The sequence below is a fragment of the Oscarella lobularis genome, chromosome 17 (genome assembly GCF_947507565.1).
Source record: "Oscarella lobularis chromosome 17, ooOscLobu1.1, whole genome shotgun sequence".
In the NCBI taxonomy this organism is placed as follows: Eukaryota; Metazoa; Porifera; class Homoscleromorpha; order Homosclerophorida; family Oscarellidae; genus Oscarella; species Oscarella lobularis.
In genome coordinates this window covers 1,219,450-1,238,665 of record NC_089191.1, presented here as the reverse complement: position 1 = coordinate 1,238,665, position 19,216 = coordinate 1,219,450, and the positions used below count along the sequence as shown (strand labels likewise).

The 19,216-nt window shown below is 48.1% G+C and overlaps 2 protein-coding genes across 8 annotated transcripts; one reads left to right on the top strand and one right to left on the bottom strand.

The window, feature by feature from the left end:
* The first annotated feature begins 2,949 nt into the window (after positions 1–2,949).
* On the top strand, positions 2,950–14,555 carry LOC136197573 (valacyclovir hydrolase-like). Its single transcript, XM_065987365.1, has 4 exons — positions 2,950–3,143; positions 13,385–13,595; positions 13,747–13,860; positions 14,256–14,555. The coding sequence occupies exons 1-4, from the start codon at positions 2,950–2,952 to the stop codon at positions 14,553–14,555; spliced, it is 819 nt and encodes a 272-aa protein (XP_065843437.1).
* Positions 14,556–14,572: 17 nt separating this feature from the next.
* LOC136197618 (uncharacterized) lies at positions 14,573–17,480 on the bottom strand. Of its 7 annotated transcripts, none has more exons than XR_010672551.1 (10): positions 17,398–17,462; positions 17,309–17,353; positions 16,889–17,039; positions 16,648–16,758; positions 16,507–16,588; positions 16,372–16,456; positions 15,765–16,316; positions 15,445–15,700; positions 14,844–15,222; positions 14,573–14,794 (listed from the first exon to the last, which is right to left on the bottom strand). XR_010672551.1 is itself a non-coding variant. In XM_065987420.1 (10 exons), exons 1-6 carry the CDS (start codon positions 17,404–17,406, stop codon positions 16,268–16,270), a joined length of 381 nt encoding a protein of 126 aa, XP_065843492.1. In that variant the 5' UTR covers positions 17,407–17,462; the 3' UTR covers positions 14,573–14,794; positions 14,844–15,222; positions 15,445–15,700; positions 15,765–15,895; positions 15,965–16,267. The 7 variants fall into 7 exon arrangements, 5 of the variants coding, with proteins under 5 accessions (XP_065843492.1, XP_065843490.1, XP_065843493.1 ...); XM_065987420.1 differs by lacking the exon at positions 16,889–17,039 and having other exon boundaries at positions 15,765–15,895; positions 15,965–16,316; XR_010672550.1 differs by having other exon boundaries at positions 17,309–17,480.
* Positions 17,481–19,216: the final 1,736 nt, after the last annotated feature.

The following is a 19,216-nucleotide window of genomic DNA, read 5'->3' as shown; positions in this document are numbered from 1 at the left end:
CTCTTCGTCCGTTGACGACTACATTCGTCACTGCAGCACCTGCCAGAAAACAAGTCCGGCCGTGCCGCGTCCGAAAGCACCCTTGCAACCGATTCCAGTTAGAGGACCCTTTGAGATGATCGCGATGGATTTCTTGGAGCTACCACGTACCGCCCGCGGCAACCGCTACGTGTTGGTGGTTTCCGACTATTTTACCCGCTGGCCAGAAGCTTTTGCCACAGCCGACCAGAAGAGCGAAACAGTCGCGCGCATTCTCATGGACGGAGTCGTGGCGCGACACGGCCTGCCTCACGTACTGCACTCGGATCAAGGACCGAGTTTCGAAAGCAAAGTCATCCGTCATCTTTGCGACTGGCTTGGCATTCGAAAGACGCGCACTACGCCGTATCACCCACAGCTTGGTGGAGCGGTTTAATCGAACGCTATTAGGCAAGCTACGAGCTTACTGCCACAACAACCCGCATGATTGGGATCGCTATCTGGACACCGCGTTAGGATCGTACCGGACGTCCACGCAAACGTCGCTAGGCGCGTCCCCCTTTGAATTATTGTATGGGCGGCGTCCTCGTCTCCCCACCGACGCGGCATACGGAACGTCCTTTCCTGACGCAGTCGACACAGGCGAACACCTACGAAAAATCCAAGCTCGCATGGCCGCTGCCCGAGAAGTGGTCGACGCCACACTTACGGCCGCTCAAGACCGCCAACAGCGAAGAGCCCCAGTTCACCACAAGATTTACGCTACCGGGGATTTAGTGTACCTCCACAACCCTGGTCGTCTGCGTGGCAAAGCTCACAAGCTACTTTCGGTCTGGGACGGACCGTTTCGTATCGTCGACACAAAAGGAAGTCACGTTTACGTCATCAGCCCGGTCGACAAGAAAGGCCGAAAGCGTTGCGTCCATCATGACCGGCTGAAGCGATGTTATCGTAGACGTGACGGTGATCTCGATGTCCACGACACAGAGCAAGTGCCGTCAGGGGAGCCCTTGTCTCGCAGACACGCTCCTGCGGAAGAACAGGCAAATTCCTCTACACCACCGTTGGAGGGTGAACGACAGTCTGTGCGTGATGGAGAGATCGTCAACCGCAATAACGGGACGGTCGAGACCAGCGAAGGCGTTCACTCTTCCAAACACGGCTTTTTTATGCTGGCACCAACCGCAGGCCTCGTCGAGCAAACGGAACCAATAGCGGAAGAGCCTGATACGGACGTTCCCACGGGAGAAGACAAGACCGTTCCGAGAGTGGAGGCCCGCAATGCTGATGTGCCCGAGCCAACCGCGCCGAAGGATGGACCTCCTGTTCAGTCAGTGCCTGTTCACGAACCGGAACCCCCGGAGCGTCCACGTCGCACCATCCGGCTGCCTCGACATTTCGACGGTTTCGTAATGACGTCGCACGCCGACGAGGAGGACGAAAACGACATTTGAGATTTGAGAACCCCCTTAGAGTATGCAGTGGTGTGGTAAAGTAAGATACGGGACTCAATAAGGGAGGGGAGAAGGGGGCGTGTAAAGGAAATATAGATCAGTCTTGGTTCTGACTCGAGTAGGCGAGGATCTCGTTATTACAGCTAGTTGGCTTCGGGGTATCTTTGCTCGCTTTCTTTCCACAGAGACAACATCATTTTATGTTCGAAATGCGTTCTTGAATTGAGGAAAGTTGGTCTGCTGTCGAAGAAGGTCAGAAGTTAGCTTGTTTTGTCTCTAAAAAATTTTTCTCAGACGCTAGCTTACTTAGGGTGGCTACAGTGTTGTGAAAGGGAGGGATCATACAGTTAGCAAGGAGGGTAGCTAGTCTAAGAGATTATTATACGCGTTTCTGTTGTAATATGTAAGATCAATAAAATAATAATAGTAATAATAATAAGTGTAGTAGTCTAATCATATTAGCTAGTTGAAATTCTTCTTGTGAGCCTTATTAATGTACGTTGGTCTTACGCGCCAGCTGGAACGAAAATTTTCGGTTTGTTGCATAGGTGTTCCAGAAATTCGTTTGATGTGTAGTGGTCACCCTCTTCGTCTAATATCGGTTCTACATCTTCTTCTTGTTCCTCTTGGCCCGCCGTCTCCTCGAAGTCGGCATCACCATCGTTTAGCTCCTTTTTGGCGTCTTTTAATAAGCTCTTATTAAACTGATTTGCCATTTTTGTTATGCTTTTCAGCAGAAATAGCTAGCAGATGATGCACTCATAGTCTTGGAGGCATTTGCTGTGAAAGAAATTTCCGCAGCTCAGCAGTACAGTGCTTTCTTCCTCATCTGTCACCGAGCAGTCGTCGTGATCGCATTTGTACTCGAACGATGATGGTACTGGACTTGAGAAGCCCAAGGGGAGTGCTCGTTCATCGAATGTTGATTCAAACGTTGGAATGGTATAAACCTATAAATTCCATATGAAAAGAGAGAAGATACACTCACCCTTTTTATTCTTTTCTTGCATATTGCATTCGCCGCTGTTTCTGTAAATATTCTCAAACGCCTTGACAAGAAACTCGGCTGTTTTTCAAGCAAGGTGAGAAACGTCTGTCCGGAGTGATGATTTTTTGAAGGATTTAAAAAGTTTGATATGAAGTCCGAGTTAAATTTTTTGGCAGACAAAACCTTTGCAATTTCACTAATTTGCTCACCAGACGACCACGATGGACACTGCCTTCTTAGCAGGGAGTGAAAGATCTCTACTTTTTTCTCGGTCAGGATGCCAAAGTTCGATGAAAAGAAAGATAGCCACTGCGGAATTACAGTTTCGTAATGTAGAAAGTCGCTGGTCATATCATTGACTTGTTATAGTGGTGGCGTTTCTGAAGCATGAACATCAAAGAAAGACGTATCATAGAGGGCTTCCAGAGATCATATAGGCTTCCTCGAATAATTGTCGAGTAGAAAAAGAAGACGAAAGGTACCAACTCCCTAAGAAGGTAGCGCATCAGAGCATATTCTAACTCAGGAATGCTTGATTTCGCGCCGCAACTCCAATCGCAGCTCATGTGCGATCACTTCGACATGATCGCCGTTGATTTGCGCGGGTGCGGCGAATCGCGTCCACCGGAAAAGGACTTTGCCGGCGATTTCTTTCGCTCCGACGCCGACGACGTCGCCCGTTTGATGGATTCGCTGAAGATACACCGCTATTCCGTCGCAGGGTATAGACGCATCATTTATAATCAAATTATGTTTTACGTGGTAACACGTGTATAATCGCGCGCTATGTTTCCATACGCTTTTCGCTTACCGTACGTTACGTAATAGTTAATACCCGGTCAAGAGGGCGGTATGGGATTTATCGCCCCGACACCCGAGGGACTCCGAGATAATTGCCCGAGACGAAGCCGAGGGCAGTTATCGAGGTGTCCCGAGGGTGAGGGAGCGATAAATCCCATACCGCCAGAATTTTGACCAGGTAATAACTGACTTATATCTCGACCTCTTCAATAAAACCATTGCGAAGCGCTAGGTCGGTGTGCTGGGTCCCGTGGTGCGATGCGTAGGTAGGAGCGCGTTTAGAATAGGTAGATCCTTGTTCAAATAAATCTCTGTTGCGTCACTTTTTTTTCTATTTTTTTTCTCATTTTTTTATATTATTCTAACGTTTTCCCTACTATGATTGTGATCGCGAAGAACACTATTAGGCCGCTCGCTTTTTTTGGAGTCGTTTACGCGAACGTCTACACTACTAAAATGAAAAAGACGTCACGGCCTACCGCGCGTTAAATACGGCGCGAGTAACTCTAAGCTTCGCTTCAAATTTCTTCGTTCGCGCGCGCGGCGGCCGTGCGCGAACCGCTTCCGCCGCCGTGCGACGAAAATCGTGACATTTCTATAGAAGCGTCTTCGTCGGGGTCCCCGGGATCCCGCGCACGACGTCACTCGACGTCACCGTCACGTGCGGTGCGAAGAGCTAAGACTGTTTGACGACGTCAACCGCGCAAAGTCGTTCTGCTCTTAGCTTCGAAACGCTTCGAAGTATGCTTTCGATAGCGTTGCGCGACGGTGGCGTTTCGTTTCGTCTGTTTTAGTCTAGGGTGGCGATGACGTCATTCTTTGCGTCATCACCTCTGGGCGCGTTTTCTCGCCGATTTATTTATGTCCCTCTCCCGCGCTTCTCGGTGTCCCACCGTTGCCTTTTAGAGGGATGCGACCATGTAATAAATACCGAGTTATTTACTTAGCCGGTTCTAATAAAAATTGGACTGCTCATAGGTACTGCACCGTTTTGCTTTTAATCGACCAGGAAAATGCTACTTATTTTGTAGGACCGTCGTACTGACAAATACGCAAAAATTAGATTTTCTCCAAGCAGAGGCCTTCCCTCTTATAATAATTTATCCGGGTGTTTGTGCCTTGAGGCGAGTACCTGGAGTTAGGAACTGTTTTGATAACAATAAATAATCGAGCTAGAGTCAGGGACTACTGGAGTATCTATTTAATGAAGCCGGAGTTAGGGACTGAGATAGATTTGATTGGGCCGGAGTTAGGGACTGGGTATCTGAGGACCTTTTTTCTGACTCCGGCTCTCATTGCTGAAAGTTAAAGGTTAAACATGCGTATGGACTTTCCCGTAGTGCAGGCCGTTGTGTAACCAACGCTAATATCACAGATTGAAGCTGGAGTTAGGGATCGACTGTTTAGATAACAGAAATAATCAATCCGGAGCCAGACACATCGTTCTAATAGAAATAGTCAAGTCACGGTTAGGAACTGAGTATCTAATAGGAATTGTCAAGTAGAGACCTTCCCTCCTATAATGATTTATGGACAGGGTGATTGTGTCTGGAGGCGAGTACCTGGAGTTAGGGGACGGTATTAGTGACAGAAATAATGAAGCTAGGGACTACTGGAGTGTCTATCGAATAAAGCTGGAGTTAGGGACTGAGTATCTGATAGACTTCATTGGGCCGGAGTTATAGGGAATGTGTATCTGAGGACGTTCGTGTCTCTTTTTTCTGACTCCGGCTCTCATTGCTGGAAGTTCTCTCCCCCAGAGGTTAATATGCGTGTGGACCTTCCCGTAGTGCATGCAGTAGTGTATCCAACGCTAATAACACAGCTGGAGCAAGGAATCGACTGTTTATATAACAGGAATATTCAAGCAGGAGTCAGAGACTGATTTCTAATAGAAATATTCAAGTCGGAGTTAGGAACTGAGTGTCTAATAGGAACTGTCAAATTGGAGTTCCCTGTCCTTTCTTCTTTTTGTTCCCCTATGCGTTTCTCACACTACGGGAGGCCATATAAGCGGTCTATTCACCGCTGGGAAGGAGAACTTTTAGAAAAAGAGGGAAAGCTATTAGTAAGACCTTGACTGCTAGCCTTCCCTCCTATAATAATTTATCAGGGTGTTTGTGCCTAGAGGCGAGTACCTAGAGTTAGGGACTGTTTTGATAACAGAAATAATCAAGCAAGAGTCGATCAGGAACTACTGGAGTATCTATTTATTAAAACCGGAGTTAGGGACTGAGTATCTAATAGATTTGATTGGGACGGAGTTAGCTAGGGACTGGGTATCTGAGGACCTTTTATCTGACTCCGGCTCTCATTGATGGAAGTTCTGTCCTCCAGAGGTTAATATCGGTAATATGCCAACGCTAATACTGTAACACAGAAATAATGAAGCTGGAGCTAGGGATCGACTGTTTATATAACAGAAATAATCAAGCCGGAGTCAGAGACAGCTGTCTAATACTAATATTCAAGTCAGAGTTAGGAACTGAGTCTCTAATAGGAGTTTTCAATTTGGAGTTCCCTGCCCTTTCACACTACGGGAGGCCATATCAGCGGCATGATGCATATTCACCGCTGGGAAGGAGAACTTTCAGAAAAAGAGGGAAAGCTATTAGTAAGACCAATACCCGGGCGAAGCCGGGTTGACTGCTAGTCTACACCACTAAAACCGAGTGCGCCATCTTGGCCAAGATGGCCGCGCCCGTCGAAATCCCCGATATCTCCGGAGCCGAGCGGCGGACGACGCTCTTCGCTCGCTCGGCGCGCTCTTCGGAAGAATGTAGATAACCTGGCGCGCTCATTTCGCGTCGGGGCCCCTTTCGGAAGAGGTCGAATGACGCCCGTTTCTCGCGAACCGCGCGTCGTTCGGCTCCGTTCGAACGCCTCGCGACGATCTTTCGTCGCCGCGAAGCCGCTCGACCGTTCGCTTTCGCCCGAAACAGCTCGGAAGGCGGCGTTTTCGAGCGGTCTCGATTATCGATCGATTTCGAAAGGCGTTTTCGCGGCCTTTTCGACGACGCGGTCGCTCTTTTACGTCCTTCTCGCTCTCCTTCCACTTTCGACCGGCGTCGAGGCCCCTTTTGGAGATCCGACGTTTTTCTCCCTATTTCGCTCGCTTCGACGCTTCGTTCGAAATCCCGGCGCCGTTTTTTACGCTCTTCGAAGCCTTTTCGCTCGCCCATTCGCGCCGAAACCGCTCTCGAAGCCGTGTTTTCGTGCCTGACGTCATCTCGGGCTGCCCGCGCCATCTTGGAATTGGCGGGTCACGTGATGCACCCATTTCTTCTCCTTTGCTTGCGTTTCGGTCTATTTTTCCACTTCGAAACCGTTCTCTCGCTCCATCGGAGGCGTTATTTCCAAAATCGACTCCTTCCCAATGCAGTTTGACTTCGTTTTCGTCGTACTCTGTAAAGTCTCTGTTCCCTCGAACGATCGCCGCTCTCTTCCTCCAAATTGCATTTTAGGCAGTGCGCTTGCACCGGAATCGCCGTCGTTTTTCCTTCTGATCATATTCCCGAAATCGAATCCTGTCCATTTGCGATTTCTTTTTGGCATTTCCAGCCACAGAAAATTTACGCAACCGGTAAATACCGGTCAGCCATTGTTTCTACGGCCAAAACTGGTACGCTCACCGCAAATGCAGCGTACGTACTTTTGCGGTTTCCACCGTACTTAGGCAGAAGCGGAGTTTGCTTCGGTAAGATTGCTCCAACGTCAGTCTGCACTTCTATGCGATCAGCGTCGCCCGTTTACTCATATTGATAATTAAACGTCAATTGAACAATACGTCTGGGCGGCAATAGACTACACAAGCTGTTTAATTAATACCTGGGTACCCGGCAGCCGGGTACCAGTAGTGGTAATTGGTACAAAACTTTGAGTTAAAACTTCTGAAGACAAAGAGATCTCTGGTACACCTCTGGCCACAGTGATCAGGGGGGTACAACTGTGGCCACAGTGATCCTGTGTACACCTGTGGCCAAAGTGCAAGTACACCTGTGGCCAGAGTGATCACGGGTACGACTGTGGCAACAGTGATCACAGGTACACCTGTGACCACAGTGAGCACAGGTACATCTGTGGTCCCACTGATCTCTGGCACATCTGTAGTCACAGCGATCACAGGACAGTGGGGTACATCTGTGTCCACAGAGATTTCTGGTGCACCCGTGACCACAGAGATTTCTGGTACACCTGAGGCAGTGATCACGGGTACAACTGTTGCCACCGTGATCATAGGTACACCTGTGACCACCACAGTCATCAGAGGTACACCCGTAACAACAGAGATCTCTGGCACAACTGCTGCCACAGTGATCACAGGTATACCTGTGGCCACAGTGAGCATAGGCACAGTGTTCGTAGGTATACCTGTAGCAACCGAGATCTCTGGTAGAACTGTGGCCACAGTGATGACGGGTACTGTGGCCGCAGTGATCCTGTGCACACCTGTGGCCAAAGTGAAAGTACACCTGTTGCCACAGTAATCACCGGTACAACTGTGGCAACAGTGATCACGGGTGCACCTGTGACCACAGCACAGGTGCAATTGTGGCTCCACTGATCTCTGATACAACTGTAGTCACAGCGATCACAGGTACATCTGTGTCCACAGAGATCTCTGGTGCACCTGTAACCACAGAGATTTCTGGTACACCTGTGATAACGGGTACAACTGTCGCCACAGTGATCACAGGTACACCTTTGGCCACAGTGATAACAAATACACCTGTGGCCACAGTGATTACAGGTTCAACTGTGACCGCAGAGATCTTTTATACATCTGTGACCAAAATGATCATAGGTACAGATTTGGTCACGGCAATCACAGGTACACTTGTGGCCACAGTGATCACAGGAACAGCTGTGGCCACAGAGATCTCTGGTACACCTGTGACCACAGAGGTCTCTGGTACACCTGCGGCCACAGCGAGCACAGGTACAACTGTTGCCACTGTCATCACAGGTACACCTGAGGTCAAAGTGATCAAAGGTACACATTCGGTCACCACGGTCACAGATACGCCTGTGGCCACAGAAATCTCTGGTAGACCTGTGACCACAGTGATCACAGGTACGCCTGTGGCCACCACGGTGAGCATAGCTACCCCTGTGACCACGGTGATCAGAGGTACACCTGTAGCAACAGAGATCTCTGGTACACCTGTGGCCATAGTGATCACGGATACAACTGTGGCAACAGTGATCACAGGTACACCTGCGACCACAGTGAGCACCGGTACAACTGTGGCCCCAATCAACTCTGGCACACAGTGATCACAAGCAAACCGGTGACCACAGTGATCGAAGGTACACCTGTCGCCTCTAAGGTCTGACTCTTTTCCTTCTCTGAAACAGAAATGAACCACCCGGGCGAAGCCGGGTAATCAGCTGAAAAACGTGCCCGGTAACTTCGAACGCTCTTACTCATGGCGTCGCTTCGAACACCAAAATGGGTGCCTCAATTAAAGGGCGGTGCGCATTAACGGACCGGAAGTCGTACCGGCCATCAGGAAACCTCTGACTCTTTCCCTTCTCCGAAACAGAAATGATCCAACCGGGCGAAGCCGGGTAATTAGCTAGCGGCGGAGGACGCTTTTCGCTCGCTCGGCGCGCTTTTCGGAAGAATGTAGATAACCTGGCGCGCTCATTTCGCGTCGGGGCCCCTTTCGGAAGAGGTCGAAAAACGCCCATTTCTCGCGAACCGCGCGTCGTCCGGCTCCGTTCGAACGCCTCGCGACGATCTTTTGTCGCCGCGAAGCCGCTCGACCGTTCGCTTTCGCCCGAAAACGCTCGGAAGGCAGCGTTTTCGAGCCGTCTCGATTATCGATCGATTTCGAAAGGCTTTTTCGCGGCCTTTTCGACGACGCGATCGCTCTTTTACGTCCTTCTGGCTCTCCTTCCACTTTCGACCGGCGTCGAGGCCCCTTTTGGGGATCCGACCGTTTTTCTCCGTAATCGCTCTCTTCGACGCTTCGTTCGAAATCCCGGCGACGATTTTTCTACCCTTCGAAGCCTTTTCTTTCGCCGATTCGCGCCGAAAGCGCTTTCGAAGCCGTGTTTTCGTTTCCTGACGTTCTCTTTGCCCTCCGGCGCCATCTTGGAATTGGCCGGTCACGTGATCTACCGTTTTCTTCTCCTCTGCTTGCCTTTCCGTCTCATTTTTCGCTTTGAAACCGTTCTCTCGCTCCATCGGAGACGTTATTTCCAAAATCGACTCCTTCCCAATGCAGTTTGACTTCGTTTTCGTCGTACTCTGTTCCCTCGAACGATCGCCGCTCTGACGCTCTCTTCCTCCAAATTGCATTTTTAGCGATTTCTACAGTGCGCTTGCACCGGAATCGTCGTCGTTTTTCCTTCTGATTATATTTCCGAAATCGAATCCTCATCCTGTCCACTTGCGATTTCTTTTTGGCATTTCCAGCCATATCCTTACAGAAAATTTACGCAACCTGTAAATACTGGTCAGCCATTGTTTCTACGGCCAAAACCGGTACGCACACCGCAAATGCAGCGTACGTACTTTTCCAGTTTTCATCCTACTTAGGCAGAAGCGGAGTTTGCTTCGGTAAGATTGCTCCAACGTCAGTCTGCACTTCTATGCGATCAGCGTCGCCCGTTTACTCATATTGATAATTAAACGTCAATTGAACAATACGTCTGGGCGGCAATAGACTACACTAGCTGTTTAATTAATACCTGGGTACCCGGCAGCCGGGTTCCAGTAGTGGTAATTGGTACAAAACTTTGAGTTAAAACTTCTGAAGCCAAAGAGATCTCTGGTACACCTCTGGCCACAGTGATCAGGGGGGTACAACTGTGGCCACAGTGATCCTGTGTACACCTGTGGCCAAAGTGCAAGTACACCTGTGGCCAGAGTGATCACGGGTACGACTGTGGCAACAGTGATCACAGGTACACCTGTGACCACAGTGAGCACAGGTACATCTGTGGCCCCACTGATCTCTGGCACATCTGTAGTCACAGCGATCACAGGACAGTGGGGTACATCTGTGTCCACAGAGATTTCTAGTGCACCTGTGACCACAGAGATTTCTGGTACACCTGAGGCAGTGATCACGGGTACAACTGTTGCCACCGTGATCATAGGTACACCTGTGACCACCAAAGTCATCAGAGGTACACCCGTAACAACAGCGATCTCTGGCACAACTGCTGCCACAGTGATCACAGGTATACCTGTAGCCACAGTGAGCATAGGCACAGTGGTCGTAGGTATGCCTGTAGCAACAGAGATCTCTGGTAGAACTGTGGCCACAGTGATGACGGGTACTGTGGCCGCAGTGATCCTGTGCACACCTGTGGCCAAAGTGAAAGTACACCTGTTGCCACAGTAATCACCGGTACAACTGTGGCAACAGTGATCACGGGTGCACCTGTGACCACAGCACAGGTGCAATTGTGGCTCCACTGATCTCTGATACAACTGTAGTCACAGCGATCACAGGTACATCTGTGTCCACAGAGATCTCTGGTGCACCTGTAACCACAGAGATTTCTGGTACACCTGTGATAACGGGTACAACTGTCGCCACAGTGATCACAGGTACACCTTTGGCCACAGTGATAACAAATACACCTGTGGCCACAGTGATTACAGGTTCAACTGTGACCGCAGAGATCTTTTATACATCTGTGACCAAAATGATCATAGGTACAGATTTGGTCACGGCAATCACAGGTACACTTGTGGCCACAGTGATCACAGGAACAGCTGTGGCCACAGAGATCTCTGGTACACCTGTGACCACAGAGGTCTCTGGTACACCTGCGGCCACAGCGAGCACAGGTACAACTGTTGCCACTGTCATCACAGGTACACCTGAGGTCAAAGTGATCAAAGGTACACATTCGGTCACCACGGTCACAGATACGCCTGTGGCCACAGAAATCTCTGGTAGACCTGTGACCACAGTGATCACAGGTACGCCTGTGGCCACCACGGTGAGCATAGCTACCCCTGTGACCACGGTGATCAGAGGTACACCTGTAGCAACAGAGATCTCTGGTACACCTGTGGCCATAGTGATCACGGATACAACTGTGGCAACAGTGATCACAGGTACACCTGCGACCACAGTGAGCACCGATACAACTGTGGCCCCAATCAACTCTGGCACACAGTGATCACAAGCAAACCGGTGACCACAGTGATCGAAGGTACACCTGTCGCCTCTAAGGTCTGACTCTTTTCCTTCTCTAAAACAGAAATGAACCACCCGGGCGAAGCCGGGTAATCAGCTGAAAAACGTGCCCGGTAACTTCGAACGTTCTTACTCATGGCGTCGCTTCGAACACCAAAATGGGTGCCTCAATTAAAGGGCGGTACGCATTAACGGACCGGAAGTCGTACCGGCCATCAGGAAACCTCTGACTCTTTCCCTTCTCGGAAACAGAAATGATCCAACCGGGCGAAGCCGGGTAATTAGCTAGTCTACACTACTAAGATGAAAAAGACGTCACGGCCTACCGCGCGTTAAATACGGCGCGAGTAACTCTAAGCTTCGCTTCAAATTTCTCCGTTCGCGCGCGCGACGGCCGTGCGCGAACCGCTTCCGCCGCCGTGCGACGAAAATCGTGACATTTCTATAAAAGCGCCTTTGTCGGGGTCCCCGGGATCCCGCGCACGACGTCGGTCGACGTCAACGTCACGTGCTGTGCGAAGAGCTAAGACTATTCGCGACGTCGAACGCGCAAAGTCGTTCTGCTATTAGCTTCGAAACGCTTCGAAGTATGCTTTCGAAAGCGTTGCGCGACCGTGGCGTTTCGTTTCGTCTGTTTTAGTCTAGGGTGGCGATGACGTCATTCTTTGCGTCATCACCTCTGGGCGCGTTTTCTCGCCGATTTATTTATGTCCCTCTCCCGCGCTTCTCGGTGTCCCACCGTTGCCTTTTAGAGGGATGCGACCATGTAATAAATACCGAGTTATTTACTTAGCCGGTTCTAATAAAAATTGGACTGCTCATAGGTACTGCACCGTTTTTCTTCTAATCGACCAGGAAAATGCTACTTATTTTGTAGGACCGTCATACTGACAAATACGCAAAAATTAGATTTTCTCCAAGCAGAGGCCTTCCCTCTTATAATAATTTATCCGGGTGTTTGTGCCTTGAGGCGAGTACCTGGAGTTAGGAACTGTTTTGATAACAATAAATAATCGAGCTAGAGTCAGGGACTACTGGAGTATCTATTTAATGAAGCCGGAGTTAGGGACTGAGATAGATTTGATTGGGCCGGAGTTAGGGACTGGGTATCTAAGGACCTTTTTTCTGACTCCGGCTCTCATTGCTGAAAGTTAAAGGTTTTATAAACATGCGTATGGACTTTCCCGTAGTGCAGTCCGTTGTGTAACCAACGCTAATATCACAGATTGAAGCTGGAGTTAGGGATCAACTGTTTAGATAACAGAAATAATCAATCCGGAGCCAGACACCGATTTCTAATAGAAATAGTCAAGTCACGGTTAGGAAACTGAGTATCTAATAGGAATTGTCAAGTAGAGACCTTCCCTCCTATAATGATTTATGGACAGGGTGATTGTGTCTGGAGGCGAGTACCTGGAGTTAGGGGACGGTATTAGTGACAGAAATAATGAAGCTAGGGACTACTGGAGTGTCTATCGAATAAAGCTGGAGTTAGGGACTCAGTATCTGAAGACTTCATTGGGCCGGAGTTATAGGGAATGTGTATCTGAGGACGTTCAGGTTTCTTTTTTCTGACTCCGGCTCTCATTGCTGGAAGTTCTCTCCCCCAGAGGTTAATATGCGTGTGGACCTTCCCGTAGTGCATGCAGTAGTGTGTAACCAACGCTAATAACACAGTTGGAGCAAGGGATCGACTGTTTATATAACAAGAATAATCAAGCAGGAGTCAGAGACTGATTTCTAATAGAAATATTGAAGTCGGAGTTAGGAACTGTCAAATTGGAGTTCCCTGTCCTTTTTTCTTTTTGTTCCCCTATGCGTTTCTCACACTGCGGGAGGGCATGTAAGCGGTCTATATGCATGATACAAATTCACCGCTGGGAAGGAGAAATTTTAGAAAAAGAGGGAAAGCTATTAGTAAGACCAATACCCGGGCGAAGCCGGGTTGACTGCTAGCCTTCCCTCCTATAATAATTTATCAGGGTGTTTGTGCCTAGAGGCGAGTACATGGAGTTAGGGACTGTTTTGATAACAGAAATAATCAAGCAAGAGTCGATCAGGAACTACTGGAGTATCTATTTATTAAAACCGGAGTTAGGAACAGAATATCTAATAGATTTGATTGGGACGGAGTTAGCTAGGCACTGGGTCTCTGAGGACCTTTCATCTGAATCCGGCTCTCATTGCAAGAAGTTCACTCCTCCAGAGGTAAATATGGGTAATATGCCAACGCTAATACTGTAACACAGAAATAATGAAGCTGGAGCTAGGGATCGACTGTTTATATAACAGAAATAATCAAGCCGGAGTTTTCTAATACTAATATTCAAGTTAGAGTTAGGAACTGAGTCTCTAATAGGAATTTGCAATTTGGAGTTCCCTGCCCTTTCACACTCCGGGAGGCCATATCAGCGGCATGATGCATATTCACCGCTGGGAAGGAGAACTTTCAGAAAAAGAGGGAAAGCTATTAGTGAGACCAATACCCGGGCGAAGCCGGGTTGACTGCTAGTTGCTATATATAGCGGTGTTGACTCAATTAACCAATTAGTATAACCGTCCTAGGAAGGTTATGGGTCCATAACCTTCCTAGGACGGTTATGGGATATACCGCCCTGTCGGCGCCTCTGATCCTCCCCCGCATCGGGATATAATGTTCTTTATCCATGGTGGTGCTATGGCGGTACAGTCGCATTAATTTTGGCCGCATTGAGACCTGACGCCGTTCAAGCCCTGATGATTTGGGGAGTCATGGCTTACTTGGAACGACAAACCATTGATAAATTCGTAGCAATCGAGAGCTTATCATCGTGGAATCGAGAGTTCCTGAATCGAGTCACCACCTACTACCCTTTAGACGTATTGCAGAGATTGTGGTCAGCTTGGGTTCGCGGGGTGACGCGATTGGCTGACGAACGGGGCAAGGACATTTACCAGGGAAATTTGGCAAGGGTGGAGTGCCCGACGCTTCTACTGCACGGGAGCCGCGATCCGCTGATTTCCGTTCACCACGTGGAAATTATCAAGGCGAATGATCGCGGCCCGACTGTGTATCACGAATTTGTGGGAGGCCGCCATCAAATTCATCTTGATGTCTGCGATGATTTTAATGGGAAGGTGGTAGGCTTTTTTGAAGCGCATGTCAAAGAATCTGATGGAGGAAAGTAACGAAGAATTACCAACTAACGGCTTATCCAAATTTTTCCAGACTGTTTATATTTTTATTCATCTTCTCCATCTGCACCTATGCCCACAAAGAGGGCCTCTTTTCATGCAGAAATGCACATCACTCAGCTGACTTGCATATCTGTTACCAAAATAACCCTTAACGATCGCCAACCTACGACAACGGCGGCGGTGAACGCTCGTCATTCCGCAATGCCGACGACCGGGATGTGGCTACTGATCTTATAAAATGAAAATAAATGCAATAGCATCATCTCCTTTCTCCTTTACCTAGCGTGACTTCCTAATTGTCTAGCACGGTCGCTGGCGTCAATCAGACACCGGGACGGGTAAAGAGAACGCGTCGCCTAGTGAAAGTGTATTCTAAACTGTCTATTTCACTTCCTTTCCGTATCCGTCTCTTCCTCCAGGCTAATTGATTGTCTGGTGCTGCGGCGGGGACTCAGTTGAACGGCCAAATCGATTCTCCTTTCTATTTTCGACTACTCAAACAGTTCGTTGCGTTGGGCTTCACGCTTTCGCTGCATGTTGTCGGTAATACTGCTGGTAGATGTCCCTCTTCCTATACGCTTTCCAGTTTTTCAGCTGTTCTTTACCTCACTCTAATTGAGTAATTGGGCAGCATATTGGGCTATAACAGCCTGTGGGTCTAATAACATTCATGTGTGTTGAATAGAGGACGTCGACGCTAGAGACAAAGTGGGCTATAGACTTAATTTTTAGGCGAATCGCTTCCACAGTTAGAAGGATTGGGGTAGTCTTATACTCATTTAGCTTTGCGGGGGAGGAGGGGAGGGTCTATATCTAGGAAGCGTATCATATAATGCTTCAAACAGGATGCTATAGTCTCCTTTGTCTCAGTCGAGTTTACCTGCGTTCGTCCAGCACTTTCGTTATGAGTCGTCGTCTTGTACTCTGCTTTTTCGCCGCTTCTGTGTTTTTCTGCATTGCCAACGCGAAAGACAACGACGAGCGCAACTTCGTGACTCTGCAAGGCTTTAAAGCATCAAACAAAAGTACAGCTATAAATACATATAGTCTCTCCTTTTCCTATATACTGCCTTCGTTTGATCAAACTAAGGCTACGCTTTGGGACCAGACTCCAGCACACCGCCCGTGTCGAAGACCTGTAAGAAAGAAACATCTAATGAGTATTCGCCGGGAAAAACCTAGCAAACGCTTTCTTTTTACTCTAAGGCGAAGTTGGAAGTTCGGTTTTTGGATTTTGCAGATCTGGCCTCCGTACTTGTTGGCCAAAAACTTTTGATGTGAAATTCTCGACTTGCTTCCCTTCTACGGTCGTACCGAATGTTGCTACAGCTCTAACCGAAATTGATGTTGGAAACCAAAAAAACTGTCGCGTTGCAGTTGTTGCTACTGCCGTGACTAACTGCGGTTTTCAGTTAGAGATAGCGACGTGGTCAAACACTGTTCTCTACAGTGCAACCGCCTCATGGATGGCGTGCCCGTGACCGCGTAGGGCGTTCAGTGCGCCTACGATCGACTTTGTTGACATGAAACATAGTACGCAATGTGCTTTGGGGGGGGGGGGGGGGTTCTCAGGGGGTGTTTGCACTTTAGCTAGCGGTAGTATATGTAACAACTGCCTCTGCCTATGTCTCAATATTCGTTGGATTGCCGCACATCCCATTCATATTTGTTGACGTATATGTACTACTGCGAGGCTTCAACTCCTAAACACAGGAAGAGGCTGAGCCAGCATGACATTGTCCCCGAGTCCAGCTACAAAGACTGCATAAGATGACATTATCACGAGAGCTCAGCAGCCGACTCTTACGCTCCGCACGATCTTTGTTCCAAACGAAGCGAAAAGTATCCGAGTAAATACGGTTCCCTCGGGACACGAAATGGTCTCACTCGCGCTAATAAATCGGAATCTCATTCAGCGCAACGACTTCAGGACGTAGCAGACCTCCACCGGCACCCGAATAGCAGTGACGTTCGGACGCCGTTCCACTCAAAGAAAAGTTATATATTCCAGACGGAAACGTCAACTAACCGTAACGTAAGGGAATCTTCATGTAGGCAATAGCAAAGGAATAACATGTGGAACCTTTAGCGTGTCTTCGAGACGAAGATTTGAGATTCCAGACGGTAGAGCTGAGGAATTTGGTAAAGGTTTAAACGACCAGATGGCAGTTTGATTTTCTTGAACTGCAACGTCCTACACGAGCAAAAACTAAGCTCCATCGTTACAAGTACCATTATCAGAAACACACATGCAAGCCGTATAACGGTAGGTCATGCCGTCCTTAAAATGGGAACGCACACTACCGACAAACGTAGACACATACCGATGTCTCTATGTTGGCAACTATGCTGTCTGATTTCGAGGAGACATGACAAATCAGTCAGCGGGCCATGCAATAATGGACCGAATTTTAGCAGACATCGCCTTAATACGCAACGTCCGTCTTTGATGCTATAGTATTTTCGTACAGCTGGCTAAAAAGCACTTAATTAATTTGAATAAGCAGCGCACGAGGAAACCGTGTTTGACTATAATCCTTCTATGTAATCACGATTTACTTTTTTCCTTGTCGTTTATTGAAGAACGAGTGTGCCTAATTCACGCGCGCGGTCTATATTATGTCTAGTATGTCTACCACTGAAGACTATGACGGGGCCCACATCGCTTGAGAAAACTGCCTTTTTACCGGTTGAAGTGAACAAGGCGTAGGTATACAACGTGTTGTATGCATTGTAGGTCCTACCTTATCGAACAGTCCGCAATTAATCGGCGTCCTGTCTGGATCCGCCTATAAGACGATGATTTCCTAGCCAAGACGGCCACTGATCCGACCGTTCTCATTCACAAGACGCTCCAACGATCATCTGTTCACAGAATCGGTCGACGGCGTCGTAGTGCTCGCGCGAGGATCTACAGGATTGCGCAGTAAATACGGGCGTCATGCACAGGTATACGGGCGTCGTCTCCGAACGTTAGATCCATAAAGTTTGTGCCGTCACTCCCGCACCTTCCTGATTTGAAGAGTTTGACGCGTCATTCTTGACTGTCACTGCGTAGGGTTTCATTTGGTGCCCGCTGTGACCTAATTTTACTTCACTATAGGTTTAAATTGGTTCATAATCCCGGCCGCGCCATATTGGAGAAGTCTTGCCCACTAGATTTTTATGCACAGCTCACAGTATTTGCTCCATAAATGAGTCCCAAACCACCACATGCTGTAGATAGAGGAATCCGCTGGTCGTCCACTAACTGGCGCATTCTTATGGCTCTAATTTCCTCATATAATTTTTATTTCTTCGATCGGCAGCACTACTTCATTTTCATCGAACTTGATTGTATTCGATGTGCAGCATACGGTATACGACGCACCCTTGCATTATTAATTCCCAAGGACATCGACTGCTTAGTTTCCCAATGCGCTGCATTCGCTCTCAATGAATTCGAAAGATAGAAGATTTCTCAGCTATAGAATCAAGATACTGTACGGGTAAGTGCAGCTCTTACGACGGAAGCCCTGCCACATGTGCACACGATCTGCATCTCCAGGAGTGCCTTCAGCAGTTACTGCACGCGTTCCGCTAAAAGCTAGTACAGCAGAGACAGAAAGATAAGTGAACGACATTCAATTCATAGTTTCACACGAAAAACGGTTGACCAAGAAGCCTAGAGAGCCAACGCGAAAACGACAAGCAGAAGTGAACTTGCCGTTGAACAGACGAGAATTCCAGCGGCGCTTGTGCCAGAATCAGTCGCAGTAGTGGTAGTAGGAGGCAATTGAACGACAGTGGGCGGTTGATCGAGACTATTTGTGCATTCCGGTTGAACGGTTGGGGGCTCCACCAACGCCGTCGACACGTTGGCAACCGCATCGTCCTAGAGAAAACGATATCTCGAGCAACTCTAAACTCTAAATTCATCTCACGATTAATCTCTCGCCTCCGACGCTTTTGCACTCGACTTCTTGCTGCCAATGAAGAGATAGTCAAGATAGGCGACGTCGGCACCGGGTTTGGAGAAATTAAAAGACGATATTGATTGTCGAAGAGACGATGTACCATCGCCGTAATAAGTGCCCCAACCTTGTCTAAGAAAAATTCTCAGGCAATAGCTCTCAAGTACCATTTGGTTAATAATACGCGTCTGCTTCCTTGGCTAGACGAGATAAAGCATTCCTTGAAGATTGACTCAAACATGATTGAGCGTTTGTCGACGGATAAACGATCATGTAAGCAAGACACATTTCACTTGATGTACTAAGGCCGCCCTAGACGTATGCAGAAGTTTGCATGTGCCTGAAACCACCTGCCTATACGTAAGTTTGTTTATACCCTTGTCAGCCCTGTTCTTCCGACGGTACTGTAATCGCATTCGGTCTGAAGTGCGTCGCCCTATTATTTATAATATATTTATAATAATTATATAATATAATAATAATAATTTATAATATATAATATAATATATTATTATTTATAAAAATTATTTTAGTGACGTCAGTAATATACTCCTTGAATAAGGAAGCAACACTCACCGGCCGAATTGTGACGTTTGTAAGAGGAAACGTAAAGTCCTAAGACGTACGTCGCGATTGCGATATACGTACAAGAACATATTGCACCGTTGCAAATTACCTGAAAATTAAAATCGTAATACT